Source organism: Myotis nattereri (genome assembly GCF_964212035.1).
Source record: "Myotis nattereri genome assembly, chromosome: 21".
Taxonomy (NCBI): Eukaryota; Metazoa; Chordata; class Mammalia; order Chiroptera; family Vespertilionidae; genus Myotis; species Myotis nattereri.
The window spans coordinates 9511948-9533006 of NC_138097.1; the positions used below are offsets into that span (position 1 = coordinate 9511948).

Here is a 21059-nt window from a genome sequence, read left to right on the forward strand (position 1 = left end):
TGAATTCCATAAACACAAAAATCTGAGGGCATTTGTTCCACACGTAAAATACTTCCTCCAACAGCTACCTACTTCCTTCTCAGAGCTCCGCCATCACCAGGTTCTTTTACTGGTTCTGCTGATTCCCTTGGGGAGACATTCTCAGCAGAGCGCTTGTGAGGAAACTGCCCAGTCCCGAGTCCAGAGGGCATCGAGTCCCTGCCGCGCGGGTACCGGAGGTGTGCGGTGTGTGAAGCATGGGCGGAAGCTGGGAGGGCCAGGACCCACATCGGGCTGGGCTCTGGAGGTCAAGGGAAGGAGTCTGGATTGGCCGATGGGGAGCTGCAAGGGGCTTTGAGCAGGAGATGGCACAGCTGGATTTACAGCTGATCACTCTGCTCCCCTTCTTCGAACCTCTGCTTCTAGAGCAGCAAATCTGGACCCCCTGCATATGGGGGGTCTGATTGTCTGGGAACTAAAAAAATGAGGTCTGGCCTGGCTCGGTGGTTGAGTATCGACCTATGAACCAGGAGGTCATGGTTTAATTCTCGGTTGGAGCACATGCCCGGGTTGGGGCTCGATCCCCAGTGGGGGGATTGGGGGGGGGAGAGGGCATACAGGAGGCAGCCAATCACAGATTCTCTCTCATCACTGATGTTTCTCTCATCACTGATGTTTCTCTCTCTCTCTCCCCCTCCCTTAAATCAATAAAAAAAATATATTTTTAAACGAGTTCTAAACGTATGTCCTTCAGAAGAATAGCTTAGGTGGAGTAGAAATTCCAAAAAATGTCCCCATGAGGGAGAAATAGTAATAAGGTAGATCACATAATGCTGAAAGAAGTGTTACATAAAAAGAGTACATAGTATATAACTCTACTTACATGAAATTCTAGAACAAACAAAGCTAATCTACAATGGGAAAAAAAATGAACACAAATGTAACAACTGTTATCATTTTTGGTGTGTATTACCTTCATGTTTTTTCACATGCACGTATTTTATGTGGTGATAATATACAACTTGATTTCATATATCATGAAGGTAGATCATTCAGCAATCCGGCTGTACCACAGTAGCGAAGGCTAAGGGGACGGGGCAAAGCCCTCAGGCCATCATTTAGAAACTGCTCGCTCCAAAGCAACCTGGTGGGAAGGAGCCGGCGCAGGACCACATGCTGCGCCGCGGGCCAGTGCCTGCACCCTGGAAGTTCAGTCCACAGCAGCCCTGACCAGAGACCCCTCCGGCCGGCCGACATCGCTGTTCTCCGGCAGAAACTGAGCCCAGTAACCGAGCTCTCGCTGTGGCAGAGCCAGCCCGAGGAACAACTGAGCTACACCAAAACCACGCGCTGGCCCACGAGTCACTGTGGGATCCGGGGCTGACCTACGCCGCAGAAATATTCTTGGCCTCTCAAGACAAACACAGCTTTGGCTCCGATCACTGTTTTCTGGTTTACAGGCCAGCAAGGCAGTACACCCCTGTTTATTTTTCCATTATCAGTATATTTAGCCGCACTGAATGCATTATAACAGAGCTTCCTTCTCTAACGACCCGGTGGTGAGAAAACAATTCTGATTAATTACCACAGGAAAACAAGGCAAGTCCGGCAGTTCTATGGGCTCTTCCCGCACCTTCTCGCATACGCTCACCTTACATCCAAGGAGCCGGGGCTCGCAGACGAGTGCCGTGATTTGCCCAGCTCACAGTTAAACCAGAACCCAAAGCCAGAATTCTGACTCCAATTCCCCTGCCCTCTTTGTACCACAGCCAACGGTATGTTCAGATTTCTGAACAGGCCCTGGAGAATCGGGGGACAGGGAGACACCCACAATCAGAGACAAGTCTTCTCTCCCATGAATGCATCATCCAAAAAGAAGCCTAATCTTTTTTTGTTGTTCACCCTCACCTGAGGATATTTTTCCCATTGATTTTTAGAGAAAGTGGAAGGGAGAGGGAGAGACAGAGAGAAACATCGATGTGAGAGAAACACCAGGGCCAGGGAGCCTGCAACCAAGGTACGTGCCCTTGACCGGAATTGAACCCAGGACCCTTCAGTCCACAGGCCGACGCTCTGAGCCAAACCGGCTAGGGCAAGAAGGCTAACCTTACATCTCCACATAACTTACAAAAGCCAAGCGCAGCTCCTGGCCCACAGTGAGCACTAAGTGAATGTGTGCTGAAGGAATGAAGGAATACTTCATTGATCCAATAAAGAACCAGTGCTCTCCCTATCACAGAACCTACCAAACTGGAGCTCTCGGTGTGAGGGAGAAGGGAGGCTAGAGGCCACTAAAACACTGGGGGGCATTTTAACAGTATCTACCATGAGCTTTTAAAAGTTAATAGAACACTACGAACTACTGATACATCAAACCCGTAAATCTCAAAACACATAATGCTGAAAGAAGTGTTACATAAAAAGAGTACATAGTTTATAACTCTACTTATATGAAATTCTAGAACAAACAAAGCTAATCTACAATGGGAAAAAAATTAACACAAATGTAACAACTGTTATCATTTTTGGTGTGTATTACCGTGGTGTTTTTTCATATTTTATGTGGTGATAATACACAATTTGATTTCATATATCATTGCTTATTAAGTCACTCTCTTATTTTGTTTTAAAAAATATATCTTTATTGCTTTCAGAGAGGAACAGAGAGAGAGAGAGAGAGAAACATCAATGATGAGAGAAAATCATTAATTGGCTGCTTCCTGCACACCCCCACCGGGGATGGAGCCCGCAACCCGGGCACGTGCCTGACCGGGAATAGAACCATTACCTCCTGCTTCATAGGTCAACACTCAACCACTGAGCCATGCCCCCCTGGCTGGTTTTGCATTTTTGAAAATAATTAGAAGGACAGTTGCAGGGATGGTGGGGAGAAACTGCCTGGGAAGGGGCACGAGGGAACTTTCTGGGTGATGACAATGTCCTATAACAATGATGGCAAACCTATGACACACGTGTCAGAGGTGACACGCGAACTCATTTTTTTGGTTGATTTTTCTTTGTTAAATGGCATTTAAATATATAAAATAAATATCAAAAATATAAGTCTTTGTTTTACTATGGTTTCAAATATCAAAAAATTTCTATATGTGACACGGCACCAGAGTTAAGTTAGGGTTTTTCAAAATGCTGACACTCCGAGCTCAAAAGGTTCGCCATCACTGTTCTATAACTTGAGAGAGGTTTTGATTACACAGGCAAATGTATGGATTTGTCAAGACTCAGCAAATGTACAATAAATATTTGTGCATTTTATTGTATGTAAATTACACCTCAAAAGAAAAAAATCTAAACAAATAATGAACCTTAATTAATGACATTCATGCTATAATATTGAAGAGGAGGTGTACTGATGATTATAATTACTTTAAAATGCATAAAAGAAAAAGGAGGTGGCTACACAGGATTAGATAGATAGACAGATAGATAAACAGATAGATGATAAAGCAAGAACAGTAAAATGCTAATGTAAAATTCTTCCGGGAATGCTGTATATTTGAGATTTTTCATAATAAAATGTTAAAAATACTGAAAAATAGTGAACAGTCATGAGGCAAGCTTTTGAAGTGCTAGCCATGTTTTATCTTGATCTGGGTGGCGGTTACACGCATCATACATGTGTAAAATCTTACCAAGCTGCCCACTTTAAGACTTTGTACATTTTTCTGACTGCATTTCTTATTTCACAAAAAATGTTTTCAATAAACAGCAATCAGAATAGGACTTCAAAGTGTGTCTAATTTATATCCTCAAAGAGATAAGGGAGTAGAATGCTACAACCGAAAAAAAAACATGAATAAGCAGAGAACAAACCATAAATCTTGAACACAAAAACTGCCCAATTTTTAAACTCAATGGGCTCGAGGGCTGTGCAGACCTTGAGGAATGAGTCAGTAGCTGGAAGAGTGGACTAAAAAACCCTCCCACACTGTGGTGCAGAGATGGGAAGTAAGAGAACAGTGCAGCCCTAACCGGTGTGGCTCAGTGGATAGAGCGTCAGCCTGCGGACTGAAGGGTCCCAGGTTCGATTGCGGTCAAGGGCATGTACCTTGACTGCGGGTACATCCCCAGTAGGGGGTGTGCAGGAGGCAGCTGATCGATGTTTCTCTCTCATTGATGTTTCTAATTCTCTATCCCTCTCCCTTCTTCTCTGTAAAAAATCAATATATTAAAAAAAAAAAAAAAAAGAACAGGGACTTTGAATCATCATTTTTTTGAAAAAAATGAGAGAACAGTGTGGAGACACGGAGGGCAGACCAAGATGTGTCAAAACCCTATCATTTGGCCCTGGCTGGTATGGCTCAGTGGATAGAGTGTCGGCCTGAGGACTGAAGGGTCCTGGGTTCGATTTGGCTCAAGGGTACATGCCTGGTTGCGGGCACAATCACCAGTGGAAGTGTGCAGGAGGTGGCCGATCAATGATTCTCTCTCATCACTGCTATTTTTATCTCTCTCTCCTTCTCCCTTACTCTCTGAAATCAATAAAAAGATATTCAAACAAACAAAAAACCCTATCATTTGGAGGGAGCGGCAAAAGAAAGAAAATGAGGAAATGGAAAGGGGACATCTGAGGAAATAACAGCTAAGTGTTTCCTAGGACTAATGAACAAAACAATTTTTAAAAATCATTTTGAATTACAGTTATTTAAAGGAATCTACATGGAGGGAGAAAACGTGCCACCACTTTATGGGACGCTCTCTCCCGATTATGCAACGTAAGTAATTGTGCAATTGAAGCGATCCTTGTTCCTTTCTGTATTTTTCAAGTTTTCTGCAATGAACATTACTGTCTTAATAAGGGGAAAAATAAAAGTTTACTTTTATAACATGATTCCAGAACCAAGAGACCAGAAAGGCTTTTTAAAGAACTCCCTAACCTCTCTCCTCTGGCTTCTGCCCTATGCTATTACAGTGAACCTGTTTCTGGAAGCGGTCACCACAAACTGGGGCAAGTCATTTGATCTCCTTAAATTTCTGCTTCTTTAGGTCTTCAAGAGGGAAAATAAAATCCCTCCTTCCTGCGTCACAGGAGCTTGGGGAACATCAAATGAGACGCTGCATAAAAATAGCGCCTGGTAAACCATAAAGCCCTGCACAAGTTGTGGCATGCTATCAGTCCTTCTCTGCTGGTAAACCCCACCTCCCGGTCGCCCTCCAGTTACCTCCTCCCTCACTCCTCAAATTCAGTCTGCCTCAGCCTGCCAGCTCTTCCTTCCCTCCTCCCCAAGCCACCCCACGACATTACTAATGCCTGGTCACACCTCGTGCCTACAGCAGGCCCACCTCCAGCTCTTCCTCACCCCACACGCACGACAGTTTCCTCTGAAACTTAATCTTCATAAAATGTGTTTACCCTGATGAAAGTGAAAAAGCCTTTGGGAGTTCTCGAAGGTTTACAGGATGGACTTCAAACTCCCCAACCTGGCTTTCAGGCCCCTCCATCCTATTCCTGGTCAGCCCCCTCCCAGTCTGCAAAGCAAGCCACCCCTCCACCCTCACACTTGTCTACCTGTCCAGGCCCAAGTCCCCCCTCCCTTCCTGTCTCTATACCTTATGACCAATCCAGACCAAGCTCCTGGCTGTGCCCTGAGCACCCATCCATTCCTGTGGCACTACCATCACTTCCAGGGCGGAGCCCTGCCACACCTTCCCAGGGAGGACTTCTTGTGCCCTGAGGGCAGGGCCTGGTACAGCCCTCCTATACTTTCTATAGTAGGCACTCAAATTAACCTGCTAATCATTTTAGTCCCTAAAATAAAGTTTCTTTATCTAACTGAATTTTGTAGTATTTTTTCTTTATAGCGTTATTACCTATGTATCTATTATACACAACCCCACATAATATACTGTTTAGCTATTAAATTTTAATAAAAGGAATTATGCTTCATAAGTTCTTATATAACTTCTCTCAACATTAAGTTTTAGAAATTGATCTGCGTTGATACCTGTGGCTATAATCCATTCATTTTCAAAGCTGTAAACTAGTCAGTCCAGTGTTTAAGCATATCACAACTTATTTACGTGGTTGACGGACATTTGGGTTTAATCAAAAAGTTTGCTTGCCCGGCCAATGTGGCTTGGGGATTGAGGTTCGGTTCCCAGTTGGGGCACATGCCCGCGTTAGGGCTTGATCCCCGGTAGGTGAAGTGGGGAGAGAGCTGATGGATGATTCTCTCTCATCATTGATGTTTCTGTCTCTCTCTCTCTCCCTCTCCCTTCCTCTCTCTGAAATCAATAAAAACATATTTTTTTAAAGTTTGCTTATTAAAAACAATGCTGTTGCCCAGCCCGTGTGGCTCAATGGTTGAGAGTCGACCTATGGACCAGGAAGTCACGGTTCGATTCCGGTCAGAGCACCTGCCTAGGTTGCAGGCTCATGCCAATCAATGATTCTCTCTCATCACTGAGAGAGTTTCTCTCCCTCTCCCCTCCTCTCTGAAGTCAATAAAAAAAATTTTAATAAATAAATAAAATAAAATGCTGCTATGAATATTCTTGTACATGTTTCCAGTTCGTTTGTGTAAGAGTTCCCAGGAGTGACACTGCTAGGTCATATGCTCAACTCTCCTTGATAATGACAGTGGTTTCCCCAAGTGGTAGCACTGATTGGCACTTGTACCTACAGCGTTGAAGAGTTCCTCAAAACACTGTCAGCTTTTAAGTGTCTGCCAATTTGATGGGTGTAAAATGTTACCTCATTGTGGTTTTCGTTTGGATTTCCCCAATGCGGGTGAACATCTTTGCATACACTTATTAGCCATCTGGCTTCCTCTTTAATGACATGCCTGTTCAAGTCTTTGCCTACTTTTCAAATGGGCTGTCTTTTTCTTATTGACTTGTAGGACTTCTATGTATATTCTGGATTCTCATATTTTATTGGTATTATGTGTTGCAAATTTCTTCCTGTCTACGGCTTTCCTTCATTTTCACTCTCTTTTGATGAGAAGTTCTTTATTCTAAGGTAGTTGAACTTAAGAACCCTTTTATTTCTGGTAAGTAGTTTGTGTAACTTGTTTAATAAGTCCTTCTGTACCCAGAGGTCATGACAATATTTATATTTCCTTTTAATTAACATTTCAAAAGGAAGTTATATAAATGATCAATAAGCACATAAAAAGTACTCCAAAATATTAGCCATTAAGGAAATGCAAATTAAAACTATGAGATACCATCACACACCCACCAGAATGGCTAAAATTAAAAGACTGATAACACCAAATGGGGGCAAGAATGTAGAGCAACAGAACTTTTATACATTGTTGGCAGGAGTGTGACACTGTATAACCATCTTGGAAAAAGTTCAAGCAATTTCTTAAAACACTAAACAGATAGATATCCTATACCCAGCAATTCCACTTCTTGGTATTTACCCAAGGGAAATGAAAGCATATGTCCACAAAGTAACACATATAAGAATATTCATAGCAGCTTTATCTTAATAGTGCACAGAAATAGAAACAGCCCTAGTATCCATCAATGAGAGAATGGATAAGTGAAATGTGATCTAGTCATACAACCGAATACTAGTTAGCAAGGAAAAAAAAAAGCCTACCGACTCATGCAACATAGATGAATCTCAAAAATACTACACTGAGTGAAAGAAGCCTTACACCAAATACATACTTGAAGATTCTATTTATGTGAAGCCTAGAACAGGCAAATAAAATTTATAATGGAAAAAATCAGAACAGTGTTTGCACTGGGTGGGAGTAGGAATGGGGAGAAGCACAGAGAACTTTTTGGAATAATGGTAGCATTTTCTTATCTTGACAAATTTGCATTTAAACAGATGTATACCTTTGTCAAAAAAAAAAGAGAAACAAACAAAATTTGAACTCTAAGTGATATGCATAATAAAGTGTTTCAGGGTTAATTATATTGATGTGTGAACTTACTTTAAAATGCATCCAAAAATAAAACAGACTGCTGGATGGACTAAGGAATGGAGAGATGTGATAAAGCCAATATAGGAAATTGTTAGCTGCAGGTGGTAGCTAGGTAATTCAACTTCGCTGTATGTTTGAAATTTTTCACAATATAATATTAGGGAAAAGACAAAACACATTTGATTGATTTTCAGAGAGAGAAGAAGGGAGGGGAGGGCAGGAGAGAGGGGGGAGGGCGGGGAGGGAGGGAGGGAGAGGGGGGGGGAAGAGAGAGAGAGAGAGAGAAAGAGAGAGAGAGAGAGATGTGAGAGCCCAAGATGGATGGGCTACCTCCTGCACACACCCCAGGCATGTGTCTGGACTGGGAACTGAACCGGCCAACTTAGCCACACAACAAAAATATATTTTAAAAAGGAAGAGATCTGCTTTTTAAAAAATAAGCAAATATATTTTAAACAATAAAGACTTTAAATTTTTTTTAAATAAGCAAATGTACCTGAGCCAAGTTTGCCTTTGAGAAAGATGACTGAAAGAAAAAACCAATCCTTACGTGATAGTGCCTTGGGGTACAACACACTTCCACACAGGTGATTTTAAGTGGTCCTCGCCAAGACCCAGGTATTCTAGCCCCATTTTATGCTCGAGAAAACTTCGGGTCAGAACTGGGCAAACATCCCACAACCAACACCTGATGGAGCTGGACCTAAACCTTTGTCGCTGGCTCTTCCTTCACCTGTATCCTTACAAACACGTCTCTGTGGGGAGCTGCCGTCAACTCCAAACATTTGAAGACAAAGTGGACACTGATGTGCCACCAGCCCTTTGGGGCGTCCCAGGGGCAGAGTGAGAAAAGCTGAAGTGGCTGCTGTACTCGTTAGCGGGCCATGAAAGGGAGACACACAGAGACACTAACGGAGCATCAATCTACCGCACAGGTTTATTTCCAGCCCGTACAGAATACAGGCCTGGCCAGCACCCGCTCCTGGGGTTCGTTAGGGTCACCCTCAAAGTTTGGGGAAATTTATGACATCCTTCCTGTCTGTGTGGATGAGCAAACGGCAGGTGATGCCTGCAGCTGAGAAGCTGTCATATAAAAAAATGTCAACAGAAACCAAGAAAAACGTGTCAAAGCAGCTCTCTGACAACATATTCAACCCCACTTCTCACCAGAGCAGAACAGAGAGAGAAAAGGCGGGGGGACCCAGGAAGAACGCTCAACCCTAATACGGCCAAGATTTTAAAGGCAAAACTTTACTATCCACCCCACAGATTAATCACTGGCTTAGGGTATACCGGCTTTATGTTAAAAAAATATATAACACAGCCCAGCTGGTGCGGCTCAGTGGTGGAGTGTCGACCCATTGCACCAAGAGGTCACCAGTTCAATTCCTGGTTGGGGCACATTTCCGGGTTTCGGACTGGATACCTGGTGGGGAGCATGCAGGAGGCAGACGATCGATGTTTTCCTCTCTCATCGATGTTTCTATCTTGTTCTCTCTACTGGCACAGGGCAGAATGCAGCTGCCACTCCCACAAACATGGGAGTCTAATGTACGGCTGGAACCAAGTTCCCCGGGAAGTCCAGACTTAACAAAATCCCCAGCAGGTAGATTGAGGACACCTGCTTAAAACCCAGGTGACCGGTGACATCTGTAACCGCACAGCCAGCCAGAGAACGGGAGGTGCAATGGAGACAGGTAATTAAAGAGAGCAACCACCCAGGGGGTGAGGAGAACAAAGGATTTGAATCTCAGCTTAAGGCTCTGGCTCTGGGTGAGTTTCCAACATCAGCTGCCGGTCAGGCAGAAGGGAGGGTGGCAGCCACCTCACGGGGCGGCAAGGATGACATGAGGTGACATCTGTAAGGCATCCATCCGGCACAGCGCCTGCAGCAGAGAAGGCATCCAGGGAATGGTGGGCATTATTAATATGAATAGTCTGCAATCTAAGAACTGCAGAGCCCAATGCCTCTGGCTGTCTCAGCGCATTGAGAAAGCAGGCTGAATGAAGTCACTGGCCTTGGACAAGACCAAGGGATTACTCAAGTCCTGAGCAACCTCTCTCTCTGTGCTTTGATTTTTTTTTTTTTTTTTAATATTTGGTCCTTTAGGCATCGTAGGTTATTCTGAGCTGTCTGCCTCCCCCTGTGGCCTCCCATCAGGACCCTTCTCTATTGAAGAACCCAATCCAAATGGGCACGCCGGCAGGGAAAACCAGCATCATGAGCTCCTGTACAGGGAACACTTGTGCCGAAGGGGCCTGTGGTCCCTTCAGCAAGGAGAGGGTCAAGGCCAGCCCAGGGCAGGTCTGAGCTGATAAGAGTTGTGCCATCATAACATCTATCTCAAAAACCACAGTTAAAATTATGGTGGAAATATTAAGCACTAACATAATATGTAGTACAAATGCAGATTTTATAGACACAGAATAGGTACTGAAGAAAATATGAAAAGCCAAATCTCTATGAGAGGCCTGGCAAAATAATAAGATTCTACATACCGAAAGGTTTAAGTGCAGGATAATGAGAGAACTCTCAGCCCATGAGCGCCAGAGATAAATTACAGTCACTTATTTCAGAAACAGAAAGGGGAGGGGGTGTCGCATTTTCTCAATTGTATTTCCAGAGGGAAATTTTCTATACTTGCATATAATCTACCAAGGATCAACGACCTCTCGTGGGGGGGAAAGCAGTCAGGTCACACAAAAAAGAGACATCTGCTTTAGCTTAGGGAAATATAAAGATTTGATTAATCCACTTGGTATATTAAGAGCAGGAAATAAATTTGATTCCACAGCCGAGAAACACTGAGAAACTACACAACTTTGGTTGAGTAAGAGGGCTAGTTTGGCCAGTTTTGTGGAGGAAGGTTGGGTGGGCAGGGAGGAAGATGGAGAAGCTGGTGGGGAAAAGAGAGAGCGAATAGGAGGTGAGGAAAAGAGAACGACAGAGTGAAGACTGGACATGGCCAAAACAGAAATCCACCTGAGAGGATCCCGAGTGCTGGAGGCAGTGGCCCTGGGTCAGTGTGTGGCTATGCTATTCTCTGTCATCTGTTGTGCCCTGTTCATCCAGCTACACTAACCCTTCCATCTTTACAGGGAAACCTACTCTGCTCACCAAGGTGAAAACAGATTGCTCCCTGGGTCCGATAACCCGAGATTTCCTCAAAATCAAACCCAAGTTCTACAGCCTCCACGCTGGTTTCTATTTCTCCTTTTTTATGGGCTGGGTGGATTGCCCACTTCTACAGCCTGGTGCACACACGTCTCCACTTCAACAAATGGCTGTGAAGACCCGTGGGAGCTTGTGGGGGTACAGCAGTGAACGAAACAGACGTGACTGCCACTCCACAGAGCTGGCTAGCGACACAGGGTGGGGAGGGCATCAATCAAGGCAGTGCTTTGGGTGTTTGCTAAAAGGGAGGGAGGGTGAGCATATAGGGTCCCCTCTGACACCCTGCCCCACACACTCAGCTCTTTTCAGGGCCACTCAAGTCCTAGCTAAGGAAAGGGAGAACAGAGGAAATCCCAAAACTGACAGAAGACACTGAAATGTTACAGTTAACGCTCACCCCAATTGAAAACAAAACAAAACTGAACACAGCATTCATCATCGGTAACCACACAGGCTGCAACTCCCGAAATGAATCAACAGTCACAGAGTACTTTTAGTTATATTTAAATAAAGTTCATAAAGATGACCCAGCCTAGCGTATTACAAGATCCTAAAGTACCTTTGGAATCATTAAGGAGCATATTGTGTTTATTGAGCTTTACTGTTAAGTCTATTTCTTGTACTTTGAATACTCCTGTGCTAATGTGCGGCCTGCCTCTAAGATACACCTCGATAGAAGGGCTCTGTAATCGAAACAAGTTTGGGGAATGTTGCAAGTTTGGGGAATGATTTGGGGAGCCACAGTGTGGTTTTGAAAATTCAGTTTTATGACCAATCCTGCACGAAAGAATTCTGCAGAACTTAGTCTGAGCCAGTATTTCCCAAATTTATTTGACCATGAACCATTTTTTTATTTAATACTTATTAAGAGTACACAACTTGCTTCAGGGAACACATGTGGGATCACTACAGCGTAGGGAATACACTGCTTAATAATTAATCTGAAAATGCAATTAATTACCACTCTCCCAAGCATGTGCTGATGAACTGGTGTTTACTCTATGCTTTAGGAATATAAAAACTTCCCCCAATGAGTTTCTTACTGAAAATCACTCAACAATATGCTGACTTACTGTATTTTTTAAGAAGAAAAATTTTAATGAACAGAAATTGGACCTTGATATCTTAATAAAAAGAATTCAAATTAACTGTAAAATAATGCGATTTTGCTAAATTGCTGGCAGTTTATCCCCTCTAAGCATGCATTTTTATATTTCCAGAGAGTATTTAATATATTCCCTTAAAGAAACAATATTGAACCAAAAAAGGCCAATATTTACCTCTGCCCTATTACCAGAAATATCTAATTATAAAGACCTGTAACTGAGATGTGGTATCAACATGTAGTTTGTGAGTCACAAGCATGAGACTATAGTATGTCTGTGGTTGTGATATTGTTACTTACAATTTGACCCCTCCTCTGGATATAATATGTTTTTCTCTTTTTTTCTATATTTTTTAATTAATTTCAGAGAGGAAGGAAGAGGGAGAGAGAGATAGAAACATCATTGATGAGAAAGAATCATTGATCGGCTGCCTCCTGCATGTCCCCTACTGGGGATGGAGCCTGCAACCCAGGCATGTGCCTTTGGCTAGAATCGAACATGGGACCCTTCAGTCCACAGGCCAACGCTCTATCCACTGAGCCAAACTGGCTTGGGCAATATAATATAGTCTTAAAGCCTATGTTGGAGGTTTTATGGAATCAAATTCCAGTGACTGAAAATGTTTCAACATTCAGTTACCAATAAAAAAAAACACATACAAACTCGGTCAACATTTCTTTAACACCTACTATACGCATGCCACTGGATTAAGCACTGTCATGGTAAATGTACTTTTGTGGGACCCAAATCAAGACGATGGTCTGACAGCAGAACAGAAAATTTAAGACTCTTGGAAACTCAGGGAACATCGGGCACGGTGGATAACAGGCTTAGAGTAAGATGCTGCGCTGGAGAGGCTTATAAGACACCAGGGGCATTTCAGACAGCCACACTGCCACAAAAAGGCCACTAAGACAGAAGGGCCTCTCGCTAAAAAGGCTACTGTCAGGGCCTAAAAGCTTAATATCAGTTAATGCAAGACAAACCGAGATTAGACTCGGGCCAAAAAAACTTGAAAGCTGTTAAAAGTTTCCAGATTCAACGTCACTTGTTGTAATGCTTTAAAAAAAAAAAAAAAAAAAAAGCCAGTTAGGTAGGCTTAATGGATAAGCATTACGCGGATATGCGGAGCAGCTTGGGTCAACAGTCTAAACCACTGCTGGTGTGTGTGTGTCTTTGAAGAATCTACCCAGAGAGCGCGCACCTTCGGATAACGAGAACAAGGTGAGTTCTCACGTGATATACAGGGAGGGGTGGGGAAAATCACCTCCACCTGTTATAGAAAAAAAAAAATATCATGACTACTGATGCAAACTTAAGACAGAAAGCGAACCCAGCTACAGCCCTCAAGCTCGGGAGGTCTCGCAGTCCTCAGTTGAAAAGAAAAGCAGGTTAGGTTTGCACAGAAAAGCAGGTTAAGTTTGCACAGAAAAGCAGGTTAAATTTGCACAGAAAAGCAGGTTAAGTTTGCACAGAAAAGCAGATTGTCTGCACAGAAAAGCAGGTTAAATTTGCACAGAAAAGCAGGTTAAGTTTGCACAGAAAAGCAGGTTAAGTTTGCACAGAAAAGCAGGTTAAGTTTGCAAACGACTCGACTCTGAGCAGCTGCGGGGAGAGGGATGCTGCTCTTCAACCACCTGTGACCATTCCCACCAATCTGCCTTCCCTCCTTTAGTAAAACATCAACAACGCATGCGTTCCAGCTGTCACAGTTCAAGTCAGAGCCCTGGGAAACTGCTGCTGTGTGCCCTACGGAACTTTATTTGATTTCCCCCTTAAAAAAAAAAAAAGATGATCATTCTTTAAAAAAAAAAAAAAAATTAGCAAAGATTAAGGCCCAGAAACTTTGACAAAACATAGCCGAGGCAATACACTTTGGAGAAGATGTTCAATTATTTTTTTTTTTTTAAAAAAAGGACAAGAAAGTCCCAAATGTGTTCCGCCAGTCGACTGCTTAATATAAAAAAATTAGCTTTGTTCTGATGAATGTTTCAAAGCCGGCGTTCCCGGTCGGGTTCTGTAAATCCGTGCACTGCACACACATGTCTGGGGAGAGACGGGAACCTCAAATGCACCCGCCGCGGGGGATGGTCCCCACGCAGCGCGGGCCCCGCGGCGCCCCCTTCCCTCCACCGGGAACCAAGTTCACCCCGACCCGGCTCCGGGGATCCCCGTCCCGCTGGGGGAGGGGGGGGGACGGTCTCCAGCGCCTTGGACAATTCACAGAGGACCCCGGGCTCCGGATGGCTGGTGGCTCCCCGAAACCGCCGCCACGGCCCGGACGCGTCCTCACCCCACAACACCCTTCATCAGGGCCCGGAGCCCGGTCGCTGCCCGGAGGGACGGGCTGCAGGCGTCCGTCCGTCACCCGGAGCCCGGCCTGGGCACCGCGGCCCGGGGGCGGCCCCGCCCGGCCCGGAGGGAGAGCTCCCGCCCGCCCGGCGCCCTTACCTTCCAGTCGCGGTGCTGGGGGAGGTCCGCGGGGAGGGCGCCGCTGGTGGTGGCCAAGGCTTCGGGCTCCAGAGCGAGCAGGGCGCCCGGCCCGCCCGGCGGGGGCAGCAGCGCCGGGGGGTCCTGCGCGTCCTCGGCGTCCCGGGCGCCCGGGTACACGGTCTGGGTCCCGGAACTGCACATGCTCGAAGCGCAGCCCATGCTGGCGGCGGCCGCTCTCCGGTCAGCAAACGGTCAGCCAACGGCCCGCCCGGCGCCTCGCGGCCACTTCCAGCGCCGTGTCATCGCCGCGCGGGCGGGCGGGCGGGCGGGCGGGCGGACGGCCGGAGCGCGGGTCTCACGTCAGGAAGCGCGGCCGCCGCTTTTATCACGAGGCGGCGCGGAGGGGGCGCTGGGGCGGGGGCGCCGCGGACGCCCCGCCGAACATGCCCTCCCCAGGCGCCCGGCCGCCCTCACATCGCCCACTCGCCGGCCGCGCTTCCGGGAAACGCCGGGGAGGAGATTCGCGCTCTCCCCGCCGGGAGCCCCGCGGCGCCCGACACCTCGCGGCTCCGACCCCGAAAGAAGCGCCCCGGCGGCCTCGCCGCGCCCGCCCTGAGGCCCGGGGCTGAGGGGAGCCCGTCGGGCGGCCGCCCGCTGAGAGGCAGGGAGCGCGGATCCAGGCGGCCCGGCCCGCGCCGTCGAGAACCGCAGACACGGCGCGCCCCCGGGACCGGCGGGCTCGGCTCGGGCTCCGCGGGTTTGGAGGCGGCGCCACGCCCCGCGCCGAGCGGCAGCCTCCGGGCCGGCGTCTGGGCGCAGCACCTGGGGCGCCGCCGCCGCCTCCCGCGCGCCGCACTGCGCATGCGCGGCCCGAGGGGCAGGGGCGGCCGCGGGCGCTGCGGGGAGCAAGGCAGGGACTCGCCCCAGGACATCAGCGGCGCGGAGGGCGGTGACCTCGAGCCCCCGAAACCCCGATGGCCACCGGGAGACTCCCTCTTGTTCCTTTGAGTTTTATGAAGCTGCCCCCCTCCCATGCTCCCCTCGCCCGGACCTAGGAGAAGCCTGAGCCCGCTCTGTCCTGGAAGGTGGGGTGGGAGGAACTCGCAGGGCTCCCCCATTCTTGTCGCCTCCTCCGCCCATAAGCCTTCCCTCACGCGGATCTCGGATGTTGGGGGTCTGGCACACAGACCAGCAGGGGTTCAGATGCCAGCTCTGCCCCTTCGCAGCTGCATGACCTCAATCGGGCCACGACCTCTGAGCCAGAGAGGCCCTGGAAGGACCCCCGTTTGCGGGGGGGAAGGGGGGGCGAAGAGAGGGCCACGAGGGTGCCCCCCGACCCCTAAAGCCAAGTCCTGGAGCACCACGCCAGGCTGCACCTGCCACCGGGAGGCTGCGCTGCTAAGAAGCTGCAGGCCACCCCCCCACCCACTCCCTCTTCCTCGCGTTTTAACCATTGGACTGACTGGTCGCTCCAGGCGCTGGAGGGTCCAAGCCAGTGGTTCTCAACCTTCCTAATGCCGCGACCCTTTAATACAGTTCCTCATGTCGTGGTGACCCCCAATTTCATTGTTACAAATGGAACATAATGAAAGCATCGTGATTCATCACAAAAACAATATGTAATTATAGATGTGTTTTCCGATGGTCTTAGGCGACCCCTGTGAAAGGGTCGTTCGACCCCCCAAAGGGGTCGCGACCCACAGGTTGAGAACCGCTGCTCCAAGGGCTTCCTGCTTGTGGGAGCAGAGCCAGGCCTCTGCTGTGCAGGGAGAGACCTGTGAAGACTCCAGACTGTACCCTCATGCACCCCTTGGCCAGCTTGCCCTGTGACCTTGGGCCAGTCACCCAACCTGTGCCTGGGGGGCCCCCACAACCCTGAGTGTCCATGGGGTGGCACCCCAGAGCGGCCCACCTCGGACCCACCCCCGCCCCTGCCCTCCCTGTGACTGTGGGTTCACAAAGACCCCCGCGGGGCTGGCCCCTGACCTCTCCCCCTCCCCCCACCATCCCCCCACCCCACCCCCGCAGTCCTGGCCTTTCCTAAGGTAGCCCTGGACCCGGAGGCTGCTCAGGGCTAGTGTCCCTGCTGCAGCGCTGGGACTGCTGCACAGTCAGAGGCTGGGGCTCCGGTGGTGGCTCAGGCTCCGGGGACCCCTAAGATCCGGGGACCCCTAAGATCCGCGGCCCAGGGCCCCTCGAGCCTCAGTCTTGCAGCTGAGGTGCGAGGTGTGCACCAGGCGGTTCCCCCACAGCAGTGGTTCCCCGACAGTGGCACGGCAGGAAGGCCCGGAACCCAAGAGCAAGCAGCCTGTGCTATTCACGTTCATTACCAGCTGAGCCGGGCCGGAACCACCAGCTCCCTGACTCCGTCCATTATCAGGCTTAAGCACTTTGATCAATAGTCATGTTTATGCCTCTGGGCCTTATCAGAGTAGCAGCCGATCAAGGAAGAGGTCTGGAAAAATTCAGGAGAGGATTTTTGCTATCACCCGTTGTTCTACCTACTTTGTAGGGTGTTTTCCACCTTTGTTCTGGGCAGGTTTTATTATATTTTATTTTATTTATTTTATTTTTTTTTAATATATTTTATTGATTTTTTACAGAGAGGAAGGGAGAGAGATAGAGAGTTAGAAACATCGATGGGAGAGAAACATCAATCAGCCGCCTCCTGCACATCTCCCACTGGGGATGTGCCCGCAGCCCAGGTACATGCCCTTGACTGGAATCGAACCTGGGACCCCTCAGTCCGCAGGCCGACTCTCTATTCACTGAGCCAAACCGGTTTCGGCTATATTTTATTTTTTAAAAATATATCTTTATCGATTTCAGAGAGGGAGAGACAGAGAGAAACATCAATGATGAGAGAAAATCATCGATCCACTGCCTCCTGCACCCCGCCTATGAGGGATCGAGCCCGAAACCCAGGCATGTGCCCTTGACCAGAATCAACACATGACTCTTCGGTCCACAGGCTGACACTCTGGGCAGGTTTTAGAAGGTAATTTTTCCAGGCAGAATCTGGACTCTTAAATAAAGAGGACTTGCCCTAGTGGATAGAATGTCGGCCTGTGGACCAAAGGGTCCCGGGTTCGAGTCCAGTCAAGGGCACGCACCTTGGTTTCAGGCTCCTCCCCAGCCCTGTACCCTGGTCTGGGCTCCTGCAGGAGGCAACCAATCAACACATCGATATTTCTCTGTCTCTCCCTCTCTCTCTCCCACTCTCTCTAAAAACCAATGGAAAAATATCCTTGGGTGAGGATTTTTTAAAAAAAACAACAAAATAAAAATAAAGAGGAATTCAGGAAGAAAACGCTTTGAACCACCAGAGTGCATGGCAGTAGACCGTGCGCCCTCTGTTCGTCCCTCCCCTCCCCGTCTGGCCTTGATCATTTCCACTGACCTTGCCTCCCCTGGGGCTCCGGGCTGCTGCAGCCTCTGGGCCCTCCCCTCACGGGGCCCTGGCTCCCCTGGGAAATCCTTGAGCCTGAGCTCATGTGGGCGGTGAGGGTGCTTTTCCCTGCCCCCCACCTCACTGTCCTTCCCAAGCTGGTCAGTTACCCTCTCTGCGCCCAGAGAACTGCTGGATAGCAGCAGTGACTGATTTGGAAATCCAGGGGTTAGCGATCAAAGACTGTGCCCCTTGCACCCAGTTTTCTACTCCTCCCCATTGAAATGGGCAATTTGGGGCCCTGGACGTAGAGACTGAAGGTTAAGAACGACACAGGAGCAGACAGGAAAGGTAGACGTCAGTTGCCAGCTTCTGGAGCCACAGAGAGCCATCCCTCCCAGGCACACTTTTTCACACTCAGGAACCCAGCCCGGGACACTGCAGAAGTCACAGGCCCCCATCGCAGCTTCAACCCCTTGACATCAATTCCACTCCACCCCACCCCACCCCCCTTCCCTGGCCTGGCCGTAACCTGCACCTTGAGGTCCCTGAATGTTTCTCTACCATGTGAAACCAGTCCCAGGGCCTCAGCAACAGTGGACACAGAAGAGTTCACAGTGGCCTGGCCGGCGTGGTTCAGTGGTTGAGCGTCCACCTATGAACCAGGAGGTCACTTTTTGATTCCCGGTCAGGGCACATTCCTGGATTTCGGGCTTGATCCCCAGTAGGGGGCGTGCAGGAGGCAGCCAATCAATGATTCTCTCTCATTGTTGATATTTCTCTCTCTCTCCCTCTCCCTTCCTCTCTGAAATCAGTAAGTAAATAAATATTAAAAGAGTGTTCACTGATTAACCCATATGCCACCCACCAGCTCACCAAGACTCTCAGGCCCCCGTGCAGAATCCCGCCACTTTGCAGTGTCTCAGGAGTTCAATGGCGCCAGTCCCGCTGGAGGGGGGGAACCCCCTTTATGCCAGCCATGTGGGCACCTCGAAGCTCTGTGGCACACAGAACATACCCCCACTCCGCCAGTCCACTCCCCTTGGTTGTGGGGACCCCCAAACTGAACGGCTTGACCCCCACATGGCTCAGAGTCACAGTTGAATGTGGGCTTGCAGTTCTTACTCCTAGGACTCAGTCTGAGGTCAGTGGGGCTGGGAAAGGAGCCAAACAAAGGAACAGATGCCAGCCTGTGCCCAGCCCCCGACCCCACTGCCCAGTCCATTCCCAGGGGACTCCTCAGCCCTCGAAGCCCTCCTCGCCAGTTTACCAGAGACATGAAAATGCATGGTACCACACAGCTTTGTGCATCTAAAATCAAAACCTTGTCAGATTTACACCTCTTCCACCTAAGCTGGTCCTTGTTTCCCACCCTCCCCCTCCGCCCCCCGTATATTTTTATTGGTTTCAGAGAGGAAGAGAGAGGGGAAGAGAGATAGAAACATCCATGATGAGAGTCATTGATTGGCTGCCTCCTGCACGCCCCCTGCTGGGGATCGAGCCCACAACCCAGGCATATGCCCTTGACCAGAATCGAACCTGGGACCCTTCAGTCTGTAGGCCGATGCTCTCTCCACTGAGGTGTGCACCAGGCGGTCCCCCAACTGTCATGACGATCAATTACCCTACCAACGTCTGGAATTAGGCTTCATCCTGTTCATTCAAAACTTTGTAAGATGTGTTGTTTTTATTTTGTTGATTGATTGATTTTAAATCCTCACCCGAGGATATTTTCCCATTGATTTTTAGAGAAAGTGGAAGGGAGAGGGAAAGACAGAGAGAAGCACCAATGTGAGAGAAACACACTGATTGGTTGCCTCCTGAGCGAGCCCCGACCAGGGCCTGGGCTGGGGAGGAGCCTGCAACCGAGGTACGTGCCCTTCCTTAGAATCGAACCCGGGACCCTTTGGTTCGCAGGCCGACACTCCATCTACTGAGCCAAGCTGGCTAGGGCAGATGTGTTGTTTTTAAATTACACATTTATAATTTTATATTTATATATGTATATTATATGTAAATTTAAATTTTATAATTTACACATGAGTATGTGCTGGAAATAGTAAAAAAAAAAAAAATCTAAGCAGAAATATATAAAGTGAGCAGAAGCAAAGGAAAGTTTCTCTTCCACCCCCACTCCCTTCCTTCTATGGAGGTAACTATTGTTTGGGCCATATGCTTCCAGACCTATGTCTATGTTAAACATATCACACACACACACACACACACACACACACACACACACAGAGCTATTGCAATATCACAAACAGGCCTGCAGTCAACATCCTTGATTACACATTTTTCTATAGGGTAGACTCCTAAAAGTTGAATTGCTTTGTCTAAAGGTGTGTACTCCCACCCCAACCCCACCCCACCCTCCCCCACCCCTGCTCCGGGAGGGATGAGAGGAAATGAAAGCATAGAGAGCCTGGCTGAGGGACTGAGATGAACTCCCTGGGCACCCCCTCTGCCCCTGGATGAGGGGGAGCTAACCAGCCCCAGATGCAAAGCCTCTGTTGATCATCCATCTGCATATTCATGGGCCTCCTTATCTTTTTTGTTTTTATTTAGTTTTTAGAAAAGGGATCAGTCTGCAGACTTATTGGTCTTTCAACATTTAAAAAAATATATTTGTACTGCGTTCGGACAGGAAGGAAGAGGGAGAGAGAGACACATCAATGAGAGAGAATCATTGATCAGCTGCCTCCGGCACGCCCCCTGCTGGGGATTTTGCCGGCAACATGGGCATGTGCCCTTGACCCGAATGGAACCCTGGACCCTTCAGTCCGCAGGCTGATGCTCTATCCACTGAGCCAAATTGGCTAGGACTCAACATTTAAAAAAAAATTTTTTTTATTGATTTCAGAGAGGAAGGGAGAGAGAGAGAGAGAAACATCAATGATGAGAGAGAATCACGGATTGGTTGCCTCCTGCACGCCCCCTACTGGGGATGGAGTTCACAACCTGGGCACATGCCCTGACATGGAATAGAACCCAGGACCTTTCATTCCACAGGCCGGTGCTCTATCCACTGAGCCAAATCAGCTAGGGCTGGCCCTCCTTATCTTTATTTCTCT

General features: G+C 48.2%; 1 protein-coding gene across 1 annotated transcript in view; it reads right to left on the bottom strand.

The window, feature by feature from the left end:
- The window catches only part of PDE8A (phosphodiesterase 8A), a 105867-nt gene extending 90776 nt beyond the window's left edge, over positions 1–15091 (bottom strand). Inside the window, exon 1 of the mRNA XM_081114726.1 lies at positions 14616–15091. Coding sequence (XP_080970852.1) covers positions 14616–14816 — 201 coding nt within the window. The 5' untranslated portion in view covers positions 14817–15091. The remainder of the gene's footprint in view (positions 1–14615) is intronic.
- Between the last annotated feature and the right edge of the window lie 5968 nt (positions 15092–21059).